Source organism: Haliotis cracherodii, unplaced genomic scaffold (assembly GCF_022045235.1).
Source record: "Haliotis cracherodii isolate W230 unplaced genomic scaffold, xgHalCrac1.p SCAF_5, whole genome shotgun sequence".
NCBI classification, from domain to species: domain Eukaryota; kingdom Metazoa; phylum Mollusca; class Gastropoda; order Lepetellida; family Haliotidae; genus Haliotis; species Haliotis cracherodii.
This window is the reverse complement of record NW_027266308.1, coordinates 56,319,787-56,344,236: the sequence shown is the minus strand read 5'-3', so window position 1 is coordinate 56,344,236 and position 24,450 is coordinate 56,319,787. Positions and strand designations below refer to the sequence as shown.

General features: G+C 41.3%; 1 protein-coding gene across 2 annotated transcripts; it reads left to right on the top strand.

Moving 5' to 3' along the window:
- The first annotated feature begins 315 nt into the window (after window positions 1-315).
- LOC139441940 (N-terminal kinase-like protein) lies at window positions 316-24,450 on the top strand. 2 transcript variants are annotated; one of them, XM_071222689.1, is made up of 19 exons: window positions 316-509; window positions 1,158-1,217; window positions 1,789-1,869; window positions 2,952-3,071; window positions 3,428-3,654; window positions 4,871-4,961; window positions 5,961-6,116; window positions 6,225-6,383; window positions 9,397-9,504; window positions 10,161-10,274; window positions 11,738-11,830; window positions 12,090-12,152; window positions 14,126-14,314; window positions 14,999-15,074; window positions 16,586-16,896; window positions 18,172-18,318; window positions 18,481-18,666; window positions 21,518-21,728; window positions 22,956-24,450. In XM_071222689.1, the coding sequence occupies exons 1-19, from the start codon at window positions 396-398 to the stop codon at window positions 23,081-23,083; spliced, it is 2,634 nt and encodes an 877-aa protein (XP_071078790.1). In that variant the 5' UTR covers window positions 316-395; the 3' UTR covers window positions 23,084-24,450. The 2 variants fall into 2 exon arrangements, with proteins under 2 accessions (XP_071078790.1, XP_071078791.1); XM_071222690.1 differs by lacking the exons at window positions 18,481-18,666; window positions 21,518-21,728; window positions 22,956-24,450 and adding an exon at window positions 18,367-18,456.

Here is a 24,450-nt window from a genome sequence, read left to right as displayed (position 1 = left end):
GTTCACATCAAGACATCATTAGATAAATGACTTGGTTCTTTCTAAAACACCATCACGCCTTCGTGTTATTTAAACGGCATGTTTGATAGTCTGTATAATAATTTAGCTTATATCATTCATAAAGATTCTAATTTATAATTAAGTCGAAGGCCAGTAGGTTAAAAGTAATGTTTTCTTCGATTGCAGCTTTGAAAATACTGGTGCACAATGAAGCTGTGCGCCATAGAGACGAAACCAGTTAAAACTATTTTAGCGACATGCCGGTTTCAGGTGCAAAGGAAATCGGGGTCGCGCAGAAACGCGTTTCCGCTTCCGGACACATGAGAGCTGACACGAAGTATTAGTGATTACAAGTGAAATAGTCATTGTTTTGAACGTTTAATGGAAGAGTCGAGATGTGGTCCTTCTTCAGTAGGGACCCTACGAAAGACTTTAATTATGACATAGGTGAAAAGGTGCCAGGTTTGGAAGAAAAGTCGATATGGACCCTGTACAGTGGGAAGAAGAGGGTGTGTTTGTTGTCCGTTGATTGATAATTGATTTGACAGTTCTATCATCTGATCATATATCATGTATAGTTGGATGAAGTTCTCAATATAAGGATCATTGTCATACACTAATGTGATGCTGTGTACATTTTTTTCAAAGACATGAAACGACCGTGCTGAAAGCTGGGATGTTCTGATACTTATTTTTTTCATTTATACGAGAATGAACATGATTAATGAATAAGGGAAATTTTCAAGACAGATGTCCTCAATACAGAAGATTTTCATAGCGATTGTTGACTTACATAAAAGATTTGGCAACACTGCAGTTTACTGGGCGCAGTTTCTTGTGCTAATTGGCTCAGGCTGGCGGCTGTTGCTCACGCTTCACATATCTTACATGCCTCTAACACGACTAACCCTAAGGATTGAAAAGTCATGCAGAATCAGTAAAGCGAGAGACACATCCAGGACCTGTAGCCAATCAGTGCAGGAAGCTGCGTCTGGTAAACTGCAGTCTTGCCAATTTATTTGTCTTTGTATAACTGATGAGGTGATGTGTGTTTGAGCTAATGTACAAATTTGACACTCTGGGTCGAAATGATGTTTGCATCAATGAGATAATTTCAAACATGAATGAAATCAAGAATCTGCCAATTTATTTTCTAGGGAACTGGAGATCCTGTGTCAGTATTTGCATTTGATGTCAAAAGTGCAAGTGAATCTCAGGTATGATGTGGATAGTTAGGATTAAATGTGCTAATATTACTGTTATGTTATCATATAGTTATAATGCTTTTCTGAAACCATGGTTACTGAAAAGGTATTAGGCATTAACATGGTTAAGACAACAAAAATTAAATATGTTTTGCACTGATTATACAACAAAACACTAAAACACTCCGTACCAGACTTTATGTAGAGTGTCACTTTAGAAATTGTAGTATCAATGAAGACAGAATTGAATTATGGATTTCAACTTCTCTATTCTTCCTATGCGACATTTTGGCACAGATGCTTGAGCCTATATCAAGCAATTCTAACTTTACCAGCGCCTAAACCAAAATGTCACACAGAAAGAATAAAAAAGTTGACATCCTTACGTCAACTTGATCTTCATTGTACCAAACTTGTCCTTCCGTGGTATCTGAATATTTTATTTCTCAGATATTATCTGTCAAGATCAGAAGAAAGAAAGAATTTTACCCAGTTCTGGTATTAGTGACTAAGTATGGGTAAACATGCAATGGAGATTTCTAATCTGTGTACTGGGTCCAATAATATGCTTTGATTTTACCAGGTTCAAATTGCAAAGGGAGCATTCAAGAGGATAAAGACGTTGAGGCATCCCAATTTCTTGACTTTCCTTGATGGAATTGAGGTATGATTCAAGCATAATGTAAAGGTGTTCCTGTCATTTTAAGTTTAGACACTTGCCTATGCTTGGTCTCCCCGTCGCAGTCTCACTGAAGAATTCACCATAAGCAAATGGAGAGAATTTTCCTTCAATCTTTTTATTCCCAACATCAAAAGATGGTAATAGACACAAGGCACTAATGAATTCACTTATTGATGTTGTCATCTAAACATATAAATATAAGAATATGTAAAACAGTTACACAAATAAGTAAAAAAGTAGAACATATTTATAACAAACACAGATATATATTAAACTATTGAAATGTTTTGACTGCAGCTCTAATTATATATTACCGTATTCGACGTAATAAGCACCCTGATCTAATAGCGCCCACGGCGATATTTGCTAATATATTGGCTAGTGAACAATCTCATTTAGCACCCCTTCCGATTGATCAATGTACATAAGACTTATTTATTCACGTATAATACACACTCATGTGTTACATGCACGCTTAATTATGGGCAATTACATTCTGGAAAAATATATCTGTCATATATAAACATTTCAGGCTGTCAGCATAAACCGCGAAATTTATCTTTCAACTCTGTTTTATTCCAAAATTATTACTAATTTTTAGTGCGCCCGGGGCGCTTATTACGGCGAATACAGTATATCTTACAAAAGTCATCTCTATAACAAACTCTGTATAATGAACAAGTGGATATACGTGTACATTACATACATATTGAACTGATGTAGTTTGATCTTATGTCATGTTGACATGAATAGGTAATCAACTGATATATCTTCTTAAGGCAAAGGAAGATTGAACCATCACAGGTTGTTATGTCATGGATACATGCTCTATTGTGTCACAGACATACTGGGAACTGAAAATGCATTACTTTGTATATGAAAACATAAGTAGCAAATGGTTGTATCCTTGTATCATCTACATGGTTAAATCATTTCTGATACATTGACTACAATTTCTGTAAGTTTTTACTGCTGTTTTGAACAGCAGTAAAAGCATTAAGGTAGTAATGCAGGATAAGTATTGACATGTAAAAAATATTTAGAATTTACTACTATTTTTGCAGACAGAAAAGGTTATATACTTTGCCACCGAGGCAGTGACCCCCCTTGAGACACACTTGAACAACAATGATGGGGATGCCAAAAATGAGCTAGCAATATCATGGGGCCTGCACCAGATCGTGGTGAGTAGAAGTGACAAATCCATTCTCAGATTGTATCCTCATAGCAAACCATAATACCGGTAGTCACAAAAAGGTATTTTTAAATGAAAACATAACGAAATTTGTACCCAATCAATGCAAAGTGGGCCATATCCTACGAATCAAGATACATTAGTAAGAGCAGACCCATAGTTTCATCCTCGTCTTTTTCATGTCCTTAGTTGGACCACTTGGTTTTTTATATTTTTATTGATCCAGATTCAAATAATTCCCGTCTGCTACTCTTCGTACCTTTGGCAACAACCTTAGAAAGTTGTTGACTGAGAACAAATTTTGATTTGGTCAGTATAGTATGTCCCCATCATCATTGTTAACAGAAAGGGCTGTCCTTCCTGGTGAATGACTGCAACTTGATCCACAACAATGTGTGTATGGCGTCGGTGTTCGTGGACCAGGCTGGGGAGTGGAAGCTGGGCGGAGTGGAGTACATGTACCCTGCTGAGGGGGCAGAGTCTATCCCCCCTGTCAAAATACTCCCCATCCTGGAGAAGTACGACCCTCCTGAGAAGGCAGAGATGAGGAGGGGAATCAGGGGAGATAAGTGGTGAGTCGAGTGTGTGTACCTTAGTGCTTACAAAGTGTCACTGTTTGATTCAATAGTTACACATTTCATTATATTCTTCAACTAGTTGTAAATGAAGATGTGTAATGTGTTTCTGGTTATTTGAGAGAGCAATTCAAAAGTTTGATGTCTGAGAACATAAGAAAAATTCTGTTATATCTGGTATCAAATTTACAGTTCTTCTTTGAAAGCTTTTCAAAATAACAATAAACTATGACATGTTCTTGTCACAATATGGCTGAAATACTACTGATGTGACTTGAAATTGTAAATAAGACCCATAAAGACCCGCGGTAAATTAGGTCTTCAACAAACCATGCTTGCTGTAGAAGCCGACTATGCTTGTCATAAGAGGCGATTAACGGAATCGGGTGGTCAGGCTCACCAACAGGTGATGCATGTCATTGTATTGCAATTGTGTTGATCGATGTTCATGATTTCAATCACTGGATTGTCTGGTCCAGACTTGATCACTTGATGACCACTGTCATATAGCTGGAATATTGGAGTGCATTGTTAAACAGCAAACAAACAAACAAACAAACAAACAAACCAAACAAAGTTGTATATCACCCACTCTCTACCAGATAGGGTGCTCCAAATTTGATGATATTCTTCCTTTTGGAGTTTTTAACCGTACAGACATTGAAGGATAGCCAGTCTTCTGCAGCTATCTGTTAGAGTAGAACTTTGAGGAACCTGGCCTAAAATCTCACTTGCTCTAATTGATGAAGTATGTATTAAGATGTATTTTGAATCCTAGTGTTAACTGTTACAGATTCATAAACTTAATGGGGGCACAGGTGGCCCAGTTGTCTAAGACGCCGCTATTCGCTGTGCAGAGTTGCATCCCTTGGGCATGCCAGAAACCTATGATTGTTGGTGCGAATCCTGGTTTGCCCCGATTATGTTTCTAGGTTTGTCAGCACCATACCCATGCTCGTGGGTTTCACCGAAGTGGTAAACATCTGAGACCTGCACCACTTCGGGCTTTCCTCCCACATTAAGCTGACACGCAGTGATATAACTAATACTGTTAAAAGCGGCATTAAACCAAACTTACTCACTCACTCATAAAATTAACAGACTTCATTCATTATAGGAGTGCATTAGATTTGCTCTATACTGAAATATTTTATCTTTGATTGCACAATACACATCATAGTGATTGACTTGACGACTTGTTGATGTGTATCAGGTCGTCGGATATGTGGGGACTGGGGTGTCTGATATGGGAAGTCTTCAATGGAACACTACCAAGGACAACAGCTCTCAAGTCACTTGGAAAGGTACTGTGTTTGACATGGTTTTGCTAAATTGTGGGAAATTCTTAGGAGATCCTAATGGACAATGTTAATGGACATATGATAGTTCAGAATGCCTCCAGGTCATTCAATAATAATTACCAAAAATGATATGTATTGATATAATTGCTATATTTACTACTTACTACATGTAACACATAATTGGGTATTGTTGCTTGAGCTGACATAGATTGGCTGTGGTGTGTTTATTGAGTCCTACTAGAAGTAACTTAAAGTTCTTGTTACGTGATCACACAAAGTCAGGTACCTTGTGTACCCCTCTGACAAGTGTAAATTGACACGGCTGCCATGGCCGAAAGCTATGAACACACAATGCCATTTAGAAAGTGGTCAAATGTAACAAATGTTAAATTTGGGATAACACTTTCTTTGTATCATAGGGGTACTCAAAGTACGTGATCTAGACTACCAGTTATCAGACTTTCATCTTTGTGGAAGCCTCAGAGACTGAGTGGGTTAGATCGCTGACTTTGTGTGCTGGCGATTAGGTGCCTCACTCTGGCAAGTGTGGGTTCGAACACTGGACGGAACTCAACCCCCCAAAATACGAGAATCTGTACTTTACAAAGAAAGTGTTATCCCAAATATAACATTTTTACATTTGACCTCTTTCTAAATAGTATTTTGGGTTCATTCTTAAACATGATTAAGTAGGCCCTTTGTTTTAGTTTAAATTTCTTGAGTAACAAAGAAACAACACACTCAGCACTCAGGAGTCACAGCATTCGTTCACTGAAGAGAGAGGGGCGGTCAGGTAGCCTAGTGGTTAAAGCGTTCGCTCGTCACGCCGAAGACCCGGGTTCGATTCCCGACATGGGTACAATGTGTGAAGCCCATTTCTGGTGTCCCCCGCTGTGATATTGCTGGAATATTGCTAAAAGCGGCATAAAACCGTACTCACTCACTCACTCACTCACTGAAGAAAGAAATTCTATTAGTTTTGTCTTAATGTTATTTTGACAGATTCCAAAGAGCCTGGTGCCCAACTACTGTGAACTTGTGGGGGCCAACCCCAAGTCAAGGCCTAATCCGGCCAAGTTCATGGGAGCATGTCAGCGAAGAGACGGCTTCATGAACAACTCTTTTGTCAAGTCCATGTTGTTCTTAGAAGAATTTCAGGTAAAACTAAAGATTGGATATTTCTAATTAAATCTGGTACCGTCATGTCCAACACTTGTGTAGAAAACCATGTATGCTCTAAAGTAATTACTTTCTGTCTTGTTTCAGATAAAAGACCAGAATGAAAAGACGAAGTTCTTCTCCAACCTCACTCCATCACTTGATTCATTTCCACCCCAGTTCTGTCGACACAAGATTTTACCCCAGCTCGTGAATGCGTTCGAGTACGGCAATGCCGGGTCCTCAGTATTAGCACCTCTGTTTAAGGTATTGGATTAAGAGAATATCTGATTCAAGTAACAGCAATCTTTTATGTTTTAACTTATCCTGCATTACTCCTAAATGCATTTACTGCTGTTTTTTAACAGAAGACAAAGATGTGAGGGGTCTAGTTGCACAAGAAGTTGTTCTAACCATTTGTGTGGCAGTACCCTCACATAGCTGCCATGCATTACTCCTAAATGCATTTACTGCTGTTTTTTAACAGAAGACAAAGATGTGAGGGGTCTAGTTGCACGAGAAGTTGTTCCAACCATTTGTGTGGCAGTACCCTCTCTTAGCTGCCACGTGATCTGGAAGTGGTGACTTCATTACTGCTTTGTCACCCAAAACAGATAGACATGTTTGTGAGAAGCCTCTACCATATTCCAGCATCCTTTGCGTATTATTTCTACAATCGTTTCCTTTGATATTGTTGTGTTGCTTATGGTTTGTGCCTTTTGGTCTTCTCTATTCATTATTTGCAATTAATTCCTGCTTGTTTGTGGCTCTCAGTCACGGTAATTGGGTGTATATATGTTCCAAGTCCACCATTTTGAATTAACCATGTGGCCATGCTCTTGTGTTGTGCATTGTGAAGTCTCTTGCTTGTTATTGGTAATTCATTCATCTTTATTACCTCTATCTTTGTATGTGTCTTCGTGTTATTTTATTCGTGCTTTGCATAATTTTTCTCTTCTAAAAATCAATGAGTTTTTTAGTTATGAATTATAAATCTATTCCCATTGTGTGCTAGCATGCCTTGTGAATTATTTGCTTAAATTCCAGATTTAATCCTCATATTAATTGTCATGGCAACACGTCTGGCAGGGATCTCCACCCTGTGTGTTTGGATTGCATGGACCCCTGTTCGACGACGTTCTCAGTGTTGTTTCTGACATCCTCTCTCACTGAAAGTCTTTTCTCTCTACCAGTGAGAAATGCCAGACTCAGTAGTCACATCACCACCCTGTGATGTCAGACTCTACTGAGATGCCTTCTACCAACTTCTGGGGGCACGGGTGGCCCGTCGTAAGCGCAGCGATTCGCTGTGCAGAGTTGCGTCCCTTGGGCACGCCAGAAACCTATGATTGTTGGTGCGAATCCTAATTCGGCCCGATTATGTTTCTAGGTTTGTCAGCACCATACCCCTGCTCGTGGGTTTCACCGAAGTGGTAAACGTCTGAGACCTGCATCATTTCCTCCCACATTAAGCCGACACGCCGTGATATGACTGGAATACTGTTAAAAGCGGCGTTAAACCCAACCCAACTCACTCACTCACTCAGGATCTGGCGGAAACCACCTCCAACAGAATTGACCACCTTTGTACGGATATGTCATATCAGCTACGCCAGATCGATATATGGGCGATATATGGGCGGCTCTGGCAGAGATAACTACCACACTGCGTCTTGGTTACCTTGCACTAACAGACTGAGACTCCCGAGTTTAAGGAGAAACACTTATGTCAATTATGGTCCAGCCCTACTCCTTTCAACAGAGCTATTACAGACACACGTGCATGTTTCAAGCTTCGCCAGGGACGAAACAGCTCTTAAAGCCTTGGAGCATGTAGCCCAGCGTGCATCATTCAAGCCCTCCATTTCGTAGAAATTATCAGCCTCACTGTTTTGAGGTAGGGGACGTGCTGGGATTTCATAGGCAAGAATCAACTCCCAGGACAGCTAGAAAGGTCTTTTACTCTCCCTACTCTCTCATCGATTGTGGGTACAGGCGATGAAGAAGAACTTTTGTTGTGCCCAATGTCCACTGCTGGTGTAACTCAACAGATCACCAACCCCCAACGTTATTGATTCTCTCGGAACCTCGAGCTGGCCCATCGAACTCTCTGGTTTTATCACCCCAGATTAGAGGGCTTACATGCTTACACGTCTGATAAAGATGCATTTTTAGGAGTAATGCAGGATAAGTTAAAAAATGTAGTAAAATCTAAATATTTTTTATCCATTTGTATACTGATCCTGCATTACTTTGTCTAAGTGCCCTCCCATTGCACTGGTACCTCCACACGAAGTCATCAGATGTTACTTTTTATGTAGTAATGTGCTTTTATGTGATGCCACCACGTCCGGGTCACATGGCAACTATGTGAGGGTAGTGCTGCACCACTGGTTGGAAGAACTTCTTCTGCAGCTGAACCTCTCACTGATTTGTTTTTCTGTAAAAGTAAACAGCGGTAAATGCATTAAGGAGTAATACAGGATAAGTATACAAGTATAAAAATATTTAGATTTTACTCATTTTATTTGGAAATTAACATTTCATAAATTCTACCCTTTGACCTCCGCTATACTTTCACTATTGTAGTTGAAGTGTGAACAGAAGTGTGAACAAGGTAAATTGTGACATATCAAACATATCAAACATTATGATGTGACGATGTTTGATTTGATGTTCGGCAGTCTTCTATGTCTTTTACAAGTTCATTGGCCACATTGGACAGATAGCTAGATTCTTTGAGGAGTATAATGAAATTGTTTGTCAAGTTATTTCCAAGGAGTTGTGATCTAGCTGTTATATGGTTGATTGCAGCATAAACATAAGCATGTTGAATAAAAGTACCTTTGTGTCATGTTTCAAGAACAGTAGTTTATGCAGGTGCTCATGACATCATTGGGCACAGTTATATATACTTTGATGTCCACTTCAGCAGGGGCACTGGTGGCCCAGTCGTCTAAGGCACCGTGATTCACTGTGCAGAGTTGCGTCCCTTGGGCATGCCACAAACCTATGATTGTGGGTTCGAATCCCAGTTCGCCCCGATTATCTTTCTAGGTTTGTCCGCACCATACCGTGCTCGTGGGTTTCGCCAAAGTGGTAAACGTCTGAGACCTGCATCACTTCGGGCTTTCCTCCCACATCAAGCTGACACGCCACGATATAACTGGAATACTGTTAAAAGCGGTGTTAAACCCAACTCACTCACTCACTCAGTCCACTTCAGCACCATGCAACTCTGCACATTTGTCACAATGGTGAACACCACTTTTATTTGCAGCTTGGAAAACTACTTGATGCTGATGAATACCAAAAGAAAATAGTTCCCTGTGTCGTCAAACTCTTCTCCTCACCAGATAGGGCTACAAGAGTCAAACTTCTGCAACAGGTATGAATTGGATGGATTATAGTGATGATGAAAGATGGTTAATGATGATAAATGATGATGATAGTGATGGATGATGATGTTAATTGATAGTGATGATGATAGAGATGGTTTTTGATGAAAATGATAGTGATGAATATTGATAAATGACAATGGTGATGAAGCTGATGGGTAACAATGGTGATGATGGTGATAAATGACAAAGGTGGTATTGTGATGAATGACAATGGTGATGATGGCGATGGATGATAATGGTGATGATGAATAATGAGGAAGATGAATGGTGATGAATGGCAATGGTGATGATGAATAATGAGGAAGATGAATGGCAATGGTGATGATGGATGACAATTGTGATGATGGATGACAATGGTGATGATGTACGACAATGGTGATGATGGTGATGAATATTGACATCAGTGGTGATATGTAATGATGGATGGCAATGAAAATCAAAATTAAAGAGTGTGATAATTGATGGTTATGATTAATTATAATGAAGGTGGTGATAATGAAATGTTTATGTAGTCTGGATATGGTGATCATATTCCAGGAGTTAACATTGGATGTTGTCTTATATTTCATCCTACACTGGGACAAAATATTGGTTGATCTTTTGTCAGGAGCTATATCAAGTGTTCAACTTTTAATTCTTTCAGGTGGAGTTTTTCGTGGAACACCTACAGTCTAACACAGTGAATGACCAGATCTTCCCCAACCTCATCAGTGGCTTCTCAGACACAAACCCAGTCGTCAGGGAGTGTACAATCAAGGTGAGATCAGGAAGTAGGGTTGACTGACACAAACACAGTAGTCAGGGAGAGTACAATCAAGGTGAGATCAGGAAGTAGGGTTGACTGACACAAACCCAGTAGTCAGGGAGAGTACAATCAAGGTTAGATCAGGAAGTAGGGTCGACTGACACAAACACAGTGGTCAGGGAGAGTACAATCAAGGTGAGATCAGGAAGTAGGGTTGACTGACACAAACACAGTCATCAGGGAGAGTACAATCAAAGTGAGATCAGGAAGTAGGGTTGACTGACACAAACCCAGTAGTCAGGGAGAGTACAATCAAGGTGAGATCAGGAAGTAGGGTTGACTGACACAAACACAGTAGTCAGGGAGAGTACAATCAAGGTGAGATCAGGAAGTAGGGTTGACTGACACAAACACAGTCGTCAGGGAGAGTACAATCAAGGTGAGATCAGGAAGTAGGGTTGACTGACACAAACACAGTCGTCAGGGAGAGTACAATCAAGGTGAGATCAGGAAGTAGGGTTGACTGACACAAACACAGTAGTCAGGGAGAGTACAATCAAGGTGAGATCAGGAAGTAGGGTTGACTGACACAAACACAGTAGTCAGGGAGAGTACAATCAAGGTGAGATCAGGAAGTAGGGTCGACTGACACAAACACAGTCGTCAGGGAGAGTACAATCAAGGTGAGATCAGGAAGTAGGGTTGACTGACACAAACACAGTAGTCAGGGAGAGTACAATCAAGGTGAGATCAGGAAGTAGGGTCGACTGACACAAATCCAGTAGTCAGGGAGTGTACAATCAAGGTGAGATCAGGAAGTAGGGTCGACTGACACATATCCAGTAGTCAGGGAGAGTACAATCAAGGTGAGATCAGGAAGTAGGGTTAACTGACACAAACCCAGTAGTCAGGGAGAGTACAATCAAGGTGAGATCAGGAAGTAGGGTTGACTGACACAATCACAGTTGTCAAAAAGAGTACTATCGAAACCTTCATCAGTTTATTGATATGAGCTGGTCATTGCTGCAATACACATTATCAGTATTGCTGTTATGCTACAATATCCAGATAACAGTGGCTTGGAAGGCATGGAGGATGAAGGGAGACAACTCATTGTGCAGTTTAAGTCAAGGGATCACGAATGTCCATTGCTTGCTTTACTTTAGGTTTTTCTCCCGCATTGAACACGGTTAAACCAAAACACTGTAATATACTCGAAATCTGTTCAAAGCTGTTTAAAACCTGTTGTATTAATCTTGTTAAAATTGATACAAATCTTTTAATTATGAATGAATCCTTTATCATGTCAGGTAATTAAAGGAAGAAATTTCCTGCTCGTAATTAAATCTTGTGTAGGATATTTGCTGATGTCCTTTTTAACAGCTTGGATTTAGTCTTAGGACGCTGCCAATTTCTCATCTATACAGTATGAACAAAATAGTATGCCAGCTAATGTGACATTATTGTTTTGACAGGCGATGCTTCATTTAGCATCAAAACTCAACTATAAGAATTTGAATGAAGAACTTATGAAACATTTTGCTCGCCTGCAGTCAAAGGATGATCAGGTAATATTTATGTATTTACAACTGATGGAAACTGACAACATGTATCCGAGTATTTTATGTCTTTTTGACATGATTAAGTTTTATGTATTTTCTTTTTGTCTTGCTGTTAATGCACGGAAAACAGCATAAATGGGTGTGCACTTCTCAATCACTGACCGCTTCCATGTCAGCGTAAACTGTTGTTTTAGTTAATGTCAAGTTAATTACTGGTTAATGTCACATGCATTGTGGTTTATATCTATATCCGGTGTTCCAACAGGGGGGCATCAGAACCAACACAACCGTCTGTCTTGGAAAGATAGGACATTTTCTCAACCCCAGTGTAAGTATTCATTGTTATGTTATTGTTTTATCACATTCTGATTTTCAGTTATGTTCCGGATATTAACTTAACTTAACCATGTTAACTGATGTTGATTTCAATAATATTTGCCATTACCTTTTTGATTATGATCTTTTAATCAAAATGTTTATCAATGAATGCATAGTGTATCACATAAATAATCAACATCGGATTCCACTGTCATTCGCGATTTACCAGGTCATCAAATCACCATTTTATTATGATAATTACCCTGGACCCACTTGCCACCTTAGCTTTGTTTGAGAAGTGACCTCACTACGTTATCACAGCATCTTTCTGACTCATGAGCCTGGTGGGGGCATGGGTGTCCCAATCGTCTAAGGTGCCGTGATTTGCTGTGCAGAGTTGCGTCCCTTGGGCACGCCAGAAACCTATGATTGTTGGTTCGAATCCCGGTTCACCCTGATTGTTTCTAGGTTTGTCAGCACCATACTTGTGCTCAAGGGTTTCACCGAAGTGATAGACGTCTGAGACCTGCATCACTTCGGGCTTTCCTTCCACATAAAGCTGACACGGTGTTAAACCAAACTCACTTACTCACTCATGAGCCTGGATTAAACAACCTACCCTTGAAGATCCGGGGTAGAATAGGTCTTCAGTAACGCATGCATGCCGTAAAAGGCGACTATGCTTGTTGTAAAAGGCGACTAAGGGGATCGGATGGTCAGGCGCACTGACTTGGTCAATGCATGTCATTGTATTCCAATTGCGTGGATCCATGCTCATGATATTAATCACTGGATTGTCTGGTCCAGACTCGATTATTTACAGACCACCGCCATATAGCTGGAACATTGCTGAGTGGGGTGTTAAACAACAAACAAACAAACGAGCAAACAAAATGGAATAAACAAACATTCGAAATGAGAATGAGGATCCAGCAAAAATCTACAGTAAAGTTTGTGCCAATTATGCATTCCCAGTTGTATTTGAGACAGAACACAACACAGTGAGTCCCGTGCTGGTGATATCGCCGCCTGATTCAGTAATGAGTGAACAGTGTAATTTGATTGGAAGTCTATTTTTAGTATTGTGTCATTAGAACTGGACTCAAAATGAAGCTCTGGTGGCAAATGGGTTCAGGATATTTATCAAAATAGAATGGATATATAATACACTAAAGGACTTGCTTCACTGTATTGTGAATATCCCCACGTGTCAGGTGTATTTAGTGGCAGTGATGATAAGGATGTCTTATCAAGAACGTGTTTCACTGTATTGTGAATATCCCCACGTGTCAGGTGTATTTAGTGGCAGTGATGATAAGGATGTCTTATCAAGAACGTGTTTCACTGTATTGTGAATATCCCCACGTGTCAGGTGTATTTAGTGGCAGTGATGATAAGGATGTGTAATCAAGGACATGTTTCACTGTATTGTGAATATCCCCAAGTGTCAGGTGTCTTTTGTGGCAGTGATGATAAGGATGTCTAATCAAGGACATGTTTCACTGTATTGTGAATATCCCCACGTGTCAGGTGTATTTAGTGGCAGTGATGATAAGGATGTCTTATCAAGAACGTGTTTCACTGTATTGTGAATATCCCCACGTGTCAGGTGTATTTAGTGGCAGTGATGATAAGGATGTCTAATCAAGGACATGTTTCACTGTATTGTGAATATCCCCATGTGTCAGGTGTATTTAGTGGCAGTGATGATAAGGATGTCTTATCAAGAACGTGTTTCACTGTATTGTGAATATCCCCACGTGTCAGGTGTATTTAGTGGCAGTGATGATAAGGATGTCTTATCAAGAACGTGTTTCACTGTATTGTGAATATCCCCACGTGTCAGGTGTATTTAGTGGCAGTGATGATATGGATGTCTAATCAAGGACTTGTTTCACTGTATTGTGAATATCCCCACGTGTCAGGTGTATTTTGTGGCAGTGATGATAAGGATGTGTAATCAAGGGCCTGCTTTCCTCACAGATAAGACAAAAGATTCTGTGTTCGGCCTTCCTGAGGGCAACTAAGGACCCCTTCCCTCCGGCTCGTCAAGCGGGCGTGCTGGGCCTGGCAGCCACACAGAACTTTTACAGCCTGAAGGAAATCTCAAGTCGGCTTCTGCCATCAATGTGTTGCATGACCATGGACCCTGAGAAGATTGTCCGAGACCAGGTACGTTCCCAGTTAGGGCTGTCATTGGTTGAAAAGTTTAGTTTCGATAAGTTTACTCAAAAGAACCATGATATCACAATATGTTGATCGATAATATAATTCATTATTATGTGTACAGTTACAGCTTCAAGCTGTTCTGCAGATGTATTCAAGGTGTTGTGGAATGTGTGTGTTTGTTCTGCGGATGTATTCAAGGGTTTTCATGTAATGTGTGTGTTTGTTCTGCAGATGTATTCAAGGTATTGTGTAATGTGTGTGTTTGTTCTGCAGATGTATTCAGGGTATTGTGTAATGTGTGTGTTTGTTCTGCAGATGTATTCAAGGTATTGTGTAATGTGTGTGTTTGTTCTGCATATGTATTCAAGGTATTGTGTAATGTGTGTGTTTGTTCTGCAGATGTATTCAAGGTATTGTGTAATGTGTGTGTTTGTTCTGCAGATGTATTCAAGGTATTGCGTAATGTGTGTGTTTGTTCTGCAGATGTATTCAAGGTATTCGTGTTATGTGTGTGTTTGTTCTGCATATGTATTCAAGGTATTGTGTAATGTGTGTGTTTGTTCTGCATATGTATTCAAGGTATTGTGTAATGTGTGTGTTTGTTCTGCAGATGTATTCAAGGTATTGTGTAATGTGTGTGTTTGTTCTGCAGATGTATTCAAGGTGTTGCATGTATTGATTCTGCAGGTATTCAAGGCCATCAAGGGTTTCATAGAGAAACTGGAGAAGGTGTCCGAAGATCCTGAGCTGGAGGAGGAGATGGGTATGTTGCGATCCCACTGTTGTCATCTCGCTCTTGTCATCCCGCTCTTGTCATTCCACTGTTATCATCCCGCTGTTGTCATCCCACTTTTGTCATCCCCCTGTTGTCATCCCACTGTTGCCATCCCGCTGTTGTCATCCCCCTGTTGTCATCCCACTGTTGTCATCCCACTGTTGTCATCCCGCTGTTGTCATCCCGCTGTTGTCATCCCACTGTTGTCATCCCGCTGTTGTCATCCCGCTGTTGTCATCCCCCTGTTGTCATCCCACTGTTGTCATCCCACTGTTGTCATCCCGCTGTTGTCATCCCGCTGTTGTCATCCCGCTGTTGTCATCCCCCTGTTGTCATCCCCCTGTTGTCATCCCACTGTTGTCATCCCACTGTTGTCATCCCACTGTTGTCATCCCGCTGTTGTCATCCCGCTGTTGTCATCCCCCTGTTGTCATCCCACTGTTGTCATCCCGCTGTTGTCATCCCGCTGTTGTCATCCCGCTGTTGTCATCCCGCTGTTGTCATCCCCCTGTTGTCATCCCACTGTTGTCATCCCACTGTTGTCATCCCACTGTTGTCATCCCGCTCTTGTCATCCCCCTGTTGTCATCCCGCTGTTGTCATCCCACTGTTGTCATCCCACTGTTGTCATTCCACTGTTGTCATCCCCCTGTTGTCATCCCCCTGTTGTCATCCCGCTGTTGTCATCCCACTGTTGTCATCCCACTGTTGTCATCCCGCTGTTGTCATCCCCCTGTTGTCATCCCACTGTTGTCATCCCACTGTTGTCATCCCACTGTTGTTATCCCACTGTTGTCATCCCACTGTTGTCATCCCCCTGTTGTCATCCCCCTGTTGTCATCCCACTGTTGTCATCCCACTGTTGTCATCCCACTGTTGTCATCCCGCTCTTGTCATCCCCCTGTTGTCATCCCGCTGTTGTCATCCCACTGTTGTCATCCCACTGTTGTCATTCCACTGTTGTCATCCCGCTCTTGTCATCCCCCTGTTGTCATCCCGCTGTTGTCATCCCACTGTTGTCATCCCACTGTTGTCATCCCGCTGTTGTCATCCCACTGTTGTCATCCCACTGTTGTCATCCCACCCCATGGTCACATGCATATATGCTAAAAGTTTATGTATTACAACACTGACTCATTTTAGTGGATATATTTCTAACACAATTTTACACGTTACTAAAGTGCGAATTGCCAAATCTCAGTGTGCATTCCCACTTTTAAAAAAATATGTATCTGCACTTGATACGCAAGAACACTTGCTACGACACACGATACAACTCCTTGATATAAAGCATAATTGATACACAACAATGTTATACACTATATAGTATATGATACAAAGGGTACATAATACATGATTTGTATCAAATGCTATTCAAATGATATCTTTACCATGCATTCTGTCCGTTGATCCCCATCTGGACACTCAGAATATCCAGTTGAGAAATATATCTTATGAGAAATTCTTTGTTACCGTGGTAACTGTTTATTTCCACAACAGAGAGAGAGGTGATGACAGGAGGATCTGAAGCTTCGTCATCAGCTGGTTGGGCCGGCTGGGCTGTGACAGGGATGACATCTATCACGTCCAAGATCTACAACAAGGCCACAGCCAAGAAGAAAACTCCTTCCATGTCTGGTGGGTCGGGAATATCTCTGGTCAAGTCCCCCACCTCACCAGACAAGGCAACACCATCGTCCCAGCAGCCAGCTGCTGCTGAAGAGGAAGAGGAAGAGGAGGAAGAAGAAGAAGAAGAGCAGGAGCAACAGACGGATGAAGGATGGGACACGGAAGACTGGGGGAACATGGACGTGAGTAGGACATGGGGTCTTGATGGGGGGCTTAATTTGAGTTTTCTGGTGGGACAAATTGTGAAACGGGGAGTGCAACATGGTAAGGTGAGGCAAAATGGTGTTAAACGTCACATTGAAGATTATTGTATGACATGGGTCTCAATGGAGGGCATAATTTTCTGGTTGAGGATGACATGTTTTTCTTTTGGAGGACAAGGCGTTTTTTCAATCTCATTAAAATCAGATCTTAGTTCTCGCTACCGCTAAACAAAGATCTGAAGACATCCCATTAGGGGTCATGTCAGAACGACCTTTCATCCGACCAATCAGTGCATCGCCTACCAGATTATGAAAGTGACAGTCGGAATGTGATTTCTAATCATGCAATCTCGAAAACTTTAACATGGGGTATTCCGAATGATAGTTACAGGTTTAATGACTGAATCCTTACAATATAGACAATCTATTAGTCATTCCAGAATGCTTTTTTGTTCAGGTTTCAAATTTGTAATCGAGAATTTGTCAAAATATGCTTCGAAGTGTAGTCGCCAGTTTGAAATTTGTGCCGTAAAGCACAAGAAAGCTGCCCTCTGATTGGTCATTCCATTGGTCGGTCAAAGTTTGCTCAAGGTCGGTCTGACGTGACCCATAATGGGATGTCCTCAGATCTTTGTTTAGCGGTAGCAAGAACTAAGATCTGATTTTAATGAGATTGGACATTTTTTCAGTATAACAACTTGTTAAGCTTGAGGAATATAACATGGGGTCTCAGAGGAGGGCATGATTTGTTTTCTGGAATGACAAATTGAATGGCTGGTCACTTAGGTTGTTGCCAGTAGAATTTACAAAGGGCCTGCTAAGTCAGTTAATGTAGTTTAAAGGTCAGTATTCAGAACCAGCATTCCAAGCATACACCAACATAAGTATATCTGATAGATTTTTAGATTACGCATATAACATTGTTGGCTCGTGATGAGTTTTAGGTCCAGTTCGTTTCTTAACAAGCAGGTCATGCTGACCAGTTGATAGGATTTCCAAAATTTGCATGTACTTGTTTCTGTATCACAAACGTGGCAACACACGAAACTGTGAGTGGTTGTAAACACTGACCATTGGTGTTGCAATATGGGTGAACATATTCTGATACTTGCTACTGGTAACACCCTCCTCCCATTTTCAAGTGTTTGTGAGTTGTCTCCCTTGGTGGAAACTAGATGCTTTCAAATGATGAAATTCTATCGGTAATATTCTGTCTTTCTGGTTTGTAAATACTGTATATGGCACGTGTTGCAGGAGTTTGGAGGGAGTCAGTCGACAGCGGCACCCAGTGGCCAGCAGAGCCAGGCAGCTGTATCAGCAGCAACTGATGGCTGGGACAATGATGAAGATGATGACTGGGGCAGTCTGGAAGATACTGGCAGGAGTACAACTAGTGCAATGGTATGGACACACATATATTGTGGGGGGTGATTTTTTGCCTGTTGACAGGGGGGCAGTTCAGGGCTGGGTAGATCCAGTGATATATAGTTGACTATCTGTTGACAGGGGGGCAGCTCAGGACTGGGTAGATCCAGTGATACAAGGTTGAATATCTGTTGACAGGGGGGCAGTTCAGGGCTGGGTAGATCCAGTGCTACCAAGTCTGGAGGATCTGACTTGGGAAATGACTGGGGCCAGCAGGACTTCACCTCCACTGCTGATACCGGGATGATGTCCACCAGCGACTACAACTGGGGTGGCAGTTCTACAAACGATGACTTCTTTTCTACAAGCATGGGGCCAAGCAAGGTAATCATATTAAATGTCAGGAAGGAAATGTATTGTGTTAAGGACCTAAAAACTCGTCAATTTGGTTTGGGAATGTGGGGCACCTTTAGAATATGCGTCATGTGGTGGCACAGGGCACAGGTTACAGGTCACAGGTCACAGGTCAGGTGAACATTGTGAAGTCAAGCAATGTCAGTCATGGAGAGTCCATGGATGGGTGACCATGTTTCGGCAGCTTGGCGCCGGAGAGTTGCTGGGGCTTCAGGCCTGCCCCACTGTGAAGCACATGTGACCCGTGAAGATTCCGGGTTAGAATAGGTCTTCAGCAACCCATGCTTGCTGTAAAAGGTGGCTATGCTTGTCGTAAAAGGGGACTAACAGGATCGGGGGGTCAGGCTCGCTGACTTGGTTGATGCATGTCATCGGTCCCAAGTGCGTGGATTGTCTGGTCCAGACTCGATTATTAACAGACCGCTGTCATATAGCTGGAATATTGCTGAGTGCGGCATTAAACAATAAACAAACCAAACCAAACCAAACCAAACCAAACTTGAAGCACATGTGACACGTCCTTTGGCAAGTGACTTTGTTAGAAATGTGTCCCTGTTCACCCAGCAGTATATGGATACCTGGTAGGATGAGCTGGCAGTGTGGTTGTTAACCTTCTAGCTTGGGTTGCATGATCCCCCTGGAGCTGAGAATGATTGTTGAGTGCACACCGATCCACTGACAGGGGTAATAATAATGCCTTGAGAATGCCCGTGTGGTGTGGAAAGATGTGCAATATAAATGGCCAGATACTCATGGGTGATCCCGCTGCCATTTGGCACATTCATCCTATTCTGTAATCTACAAGATACTGAGTGGTGAGGGATGAGCCAATATGGTGTGAACGGATCCAGGCGTCAGATGTGGAATTCATGAGTACGCATGAATAATAATAATTTGTTGGGTGATTTTGTCACTGAAAAGTATGGTAGGGAACATTGTAAGGATAACAGGGATCATAGTAAGGAACTGGGAAGGCATAGTCATGGCCGCTGATGCCACGAAGTGAGTCGGTTTATAAATCATTACTGACGAAGTGTAGTGAGTGAAAGTGGCTTGGGTGGAAAGTCCATGACAGTTTCCGACCCTTGAAGATTCCGGGTAGAATAGGTCTTCAGCAACCCATACTTGCCGTAAAAGGCGACTATGCTTGTCGTAAAAGGCGACCAACGGGATCGGTGGTCAGGCTCGCTGACTTGGTTGATGCATGTCATCGATCCCAATTGCATGGATCGATGCTCATGATATTAATCACCGGATTATCTAGTCCAGACTCGATTATTTACAGACCACTGTCATATAGCTTGAATATTGCTGTGTGCGGCCTTAAACAACAAACCAAACCAACCAACCATGACAGTTTCCTGTAGCCAACACAATTTGACATGGAACTACTTGACATTTTTGTGAGAAGAATAAATGCAACTGAAAATGTGAAAACAATAAAATAAACAAAAATAACCCCAAGTGCATTTATTTGTAGGCTCCATGTCTTCGGCTCTATTGTTTGAAAATGCATTAGAAGGGGATACAACCCCCTTAGACACCTTTCACAGCTTGCAAAGCCTTGTATCATTTCCTTGTCAAAACAGATCTAACTGATTTATTGCAAAAGAAGTCCATGATAGATAGATAGTTTTAGGACCAGCGACATTTAGATGTGTGCAACGTCAATAATTAAATATCTAGTAAACTGCATTCCTGTGCATGATGATAAATACTGAAGCGAAAACTAAGATATGCATTTAAGTTCACATTTATAATCCTTTCATCAACATGATTTAAGTTGAAACCAATTTTTTATTGAACATGAAATTGCCTTCATAAACTGGCGCCTGCTATAAAATGCACCACTGCAGGCTGTATTTAGTAAACAAAATTTGAAAACTCTCAACATCGCTGGGCTTATTCAATGACATTGTGTGTAGAGATGATAGATCACTGAGTGGAGCTAATGCACACTCGATGACCCCTGACATCACAGGCCGTATCTGGCAACACAATTACACGAATTACATCAAAGGGTATTGTGACGTGTTTGAAAAGCTTGCGGTGCTGTATTCTAAAGGTAAACTGAAATATGCAGGGGTTAAAATCTTCCACGGATCCGCAAATTTTAGTGGCCACAAATTTGTTAAACACACCCCATAAACACCACCAAATTATGGACCACGCTCCATTGCAAAGATGTTTCAGCTGAAAAGGAAAATATCCGTACTCATCCCTGAATGTAGTCTGCCTGAATGGAGATACAATGGTACAAACTGCATGAGCAATATTCTTTATATGCTTCTCTAACTTTGATAGGGGGATGTTTTTATCTTTCCCTGATATTCAAAACTGATTCTCATGATATGCCAAGTGTAAATTTAAATAGAATGACAGTTCTGATTATCCCAAACAAAAATTGAGCAGTGTAGGCTAAAGAAAATAATAGCCTTGGTTCTCAGGCACCGCCCGCATCATCATAAAGTCTGTCACTCATTTTGTTTTTATTTCCATTTTCAAAAAACAGTAACAAAACAATCCTAATACTTATATTTAGCCCTCAGTTACTTCCCTTTACATGTTGCACTGTTTTACTGCACATCTTGTGTTATGGTCATGGCTGCAAATGGAATTTGTATGCTTCTTTATGTAGGGAGGCCAGGTTGATGGTACACTGTATATTTTGTTACATACTAGTCTGAACAAGCCCCCCCCCCCCCCCCAAAAAAAAAACTACTACCCACCCGCACTATATTTTCAAAAGTCATTGCCTGAGAACCAATTCTTCTATTTAAGCCATATATTCATATTTATGATGGAATTAATGTTTTTTCAGGCAAATAAACCATCACAGAGTTCTGCCAGGAGGAAAACGCCACCAAAAGAGACTCCGAAGTCCCGAACTCCAGCCCCCGCTCCCAGAGCAGCATCAGCGAAAGTCACATCACCCTCCAGTAAATCAGAGGATGCTGCCTGGGATGATGCTGGAGGGGGCTGGGATGATGGTGGTGGGGAGTGGGCCCAGGATGCCTGGGGGTCAGGAGGGGGTATGCTGCTTATATTATACCTTTTGCACTTTGAACAACTCCTATTATGAACACACAATGCCATTTAGAAAGTTGTCAAATGTAACTAATGTTATATTTGGGATAACACTTTCTTAGTAAAGTACAGATAGTAGTACTTTTGGGGGTTGAGTCCCATGCAGGATTCGAACCCACACTGCCAGAGTGAGGCACCTAATCACCAGCACATAAAGTCAGAGATCTAACCCACTCAGCCATTGAGGCTTCCACAAAAATGAAAGTTCGAAAACTGGTAGTCTAGATCACATACTTTGTGCACCCACTCTGGCAGTGTGGGTTCAAATCCTGGAAGGGACCTAAAAGGGTTCTAGAATCTGTACTTTACTAAGAAAGTGTGAGGGCAGTGGGGTAGCCTCGTGGCTAAAGCATGGTCATCACGCCGAAGACCCAGGTTCAATTCCCGACATGGGTACAATGTGTGAAGCCCTGGTGTCCCCCGCCGTGATATTGCTGGAATATTGCTAAAAGCGGCGTAAAACCATACACACTCACTCACTCACTCACTCACTCACTCACTCACTCACTCACTCACTCACTCACTCACATAACATTAGTTACAACTATAATGGTTGGTATAATTGTTTTTAGTCGTCACTGTGTGGATGATTAAGAATTGAGGTTAAGCTGGTAAAAGTGGCCAGTATTGAAAGTATTTGCAGGTTACTAGGGAAGAGAAGGTCAAGGTCCCTAATCTGTGACCTGACAACTTGTCACACTCTCTGCATTAGCTTGGTCATCTGTGATGTAGCTATGATTTTGTTGACAATGGCATCAATCAAAGGTTAACTCAATCACTGTGCAGAAGATCCGGGGTAGAATAGGTCTTCAGCAACCCATGCTTGCCGTAAAAGGCGACTATGCTTGTCGTAAAAGGAGACTAACAGGATCGCGTGGTCAGGCTCGCTGACTTGGTTGATGCATGTCATCGATCCCAATTCCGTGGATTGATGTTCATGATGTAAATCACTGGATTGTCTGGTCCAGACCCGATTATTTACAGACCGCCGCCATATAGCCGGAATATTGCTGAGTGCGGCGTAAAACAACAAACCAAACCAAACCATCCACTGTGCAACAGGAGTAATCAGTATCAATTATATTTCATCTTAAATTTATAAAAGTAAACCTATTCATACACTCTAGGTTCAAGTTTCTTTGGTTGTTTAACACCACACTTCCCATTGTCAGGCATGTCTGAAGCTGAGCGCAAGAAACAAGAAAGGGAAGAGAAGAGACTCCAACGTCAACGAGAGCTCAACGAGAAAAGAGAGGCTAGAAAAGGGGCAATGAAACTGGGTGCCAAAAGAATTGGCTAGCTCTTTTCATAAACTCGGAGAACTGAACCCAGGAAATTATTTTGAAGTCCATTACCGTGGTGACAGGATTCAAATTGTTCCGACTGTTGGACTTGTTTGTAGGACTGCTGTACGGTTGATGAGCTATGGGTGTAGAATATTACATCATTGCCGTACATTCGAAGATCCAAGTGCTGGTATTTGTATAAGTGCTGGACATTGGAAGATCTGAATTTTGGAAGAAGTGCTTATGTTGCCCGGTCTTGACTGTACAGTTGTGTTGTAGACAATGATACACCACGTTGTGTTGATATTATCACCACTTCCTGTGGATGCATGTTGTGATGCCTATATGTGATTAACAGATGAAACCATCATTTAATGAATAAAATAGACATGATATGGATATTGCAATCGGAATTCACAGCAGTTGTTAAGGTTGGTTGATCGTAAATTGTTACATAGATTCTGTTGACTTTCAGTGCTTGTGCCTTTCTTTCTGTAGATGTATGGAGAGGCCAATGAACGGTTTTATGCACCCACTGATTCATGGATTGTTTCAGTTACCATGGTAACCTTGGACTATTTCAACCTATCATTCTCTTACTTCCATCTGTAATGTTGGGGCATTTGTGTTAATTAATATTTCCTTAGGATTGGTGGTCTAACTATAATTTAATTTGACGGCAAAACATATATATCTTACATTTGTGAAATTTTGAATTGATAGATTTTGAAAAAATAGTAATATTTAAATGCCTCATTTTAATCCATCTTTGCGGGAGTATGCGGACTTGATATATCACTCTTGATTCTTGCCTGTGGCATTATATAGTGTTCTCTCTCTACAAGCAACTGTCCGAGATTGTGTGATATTTATACCACCTTTTGTCATAACCAACCACCTGTTTCTTATCTGTATACTTGAAGTTGAGTGTTAAGACACTCAGTATTCTGAAGTGAAATCAGTTCAGATCAGGTTTTGCCTGTTGCCTCAATCAGTAAGCAACACAACTATCAAAATGTTGTTAAACTTGACAACTGTCCTGTACTTAAACTCTCTCATTACTTACTTGTCAGTAACCCTGTGGGGAGTCCAGTTAAAATCGGTCTCCACAACATATACACGTATGCTTGTCATAAGAGGCGACTTGGTGTATTGGGTGATCAGACTTGGTGACATTGTTGATGGCATTTAATCATATCCTGACACTGTGGATCGATGTTCAGAAACACTTGATTCTTTGCAGGCCGCTGTCATATAGCTGAAATATTGCTGAGTGCAGTATTAAACACACACAGGCACACACACACATCACGTGAAACACACGAACACACACACACGCACGCACACACACATCACTTACGCACACGCACACGCACACGCA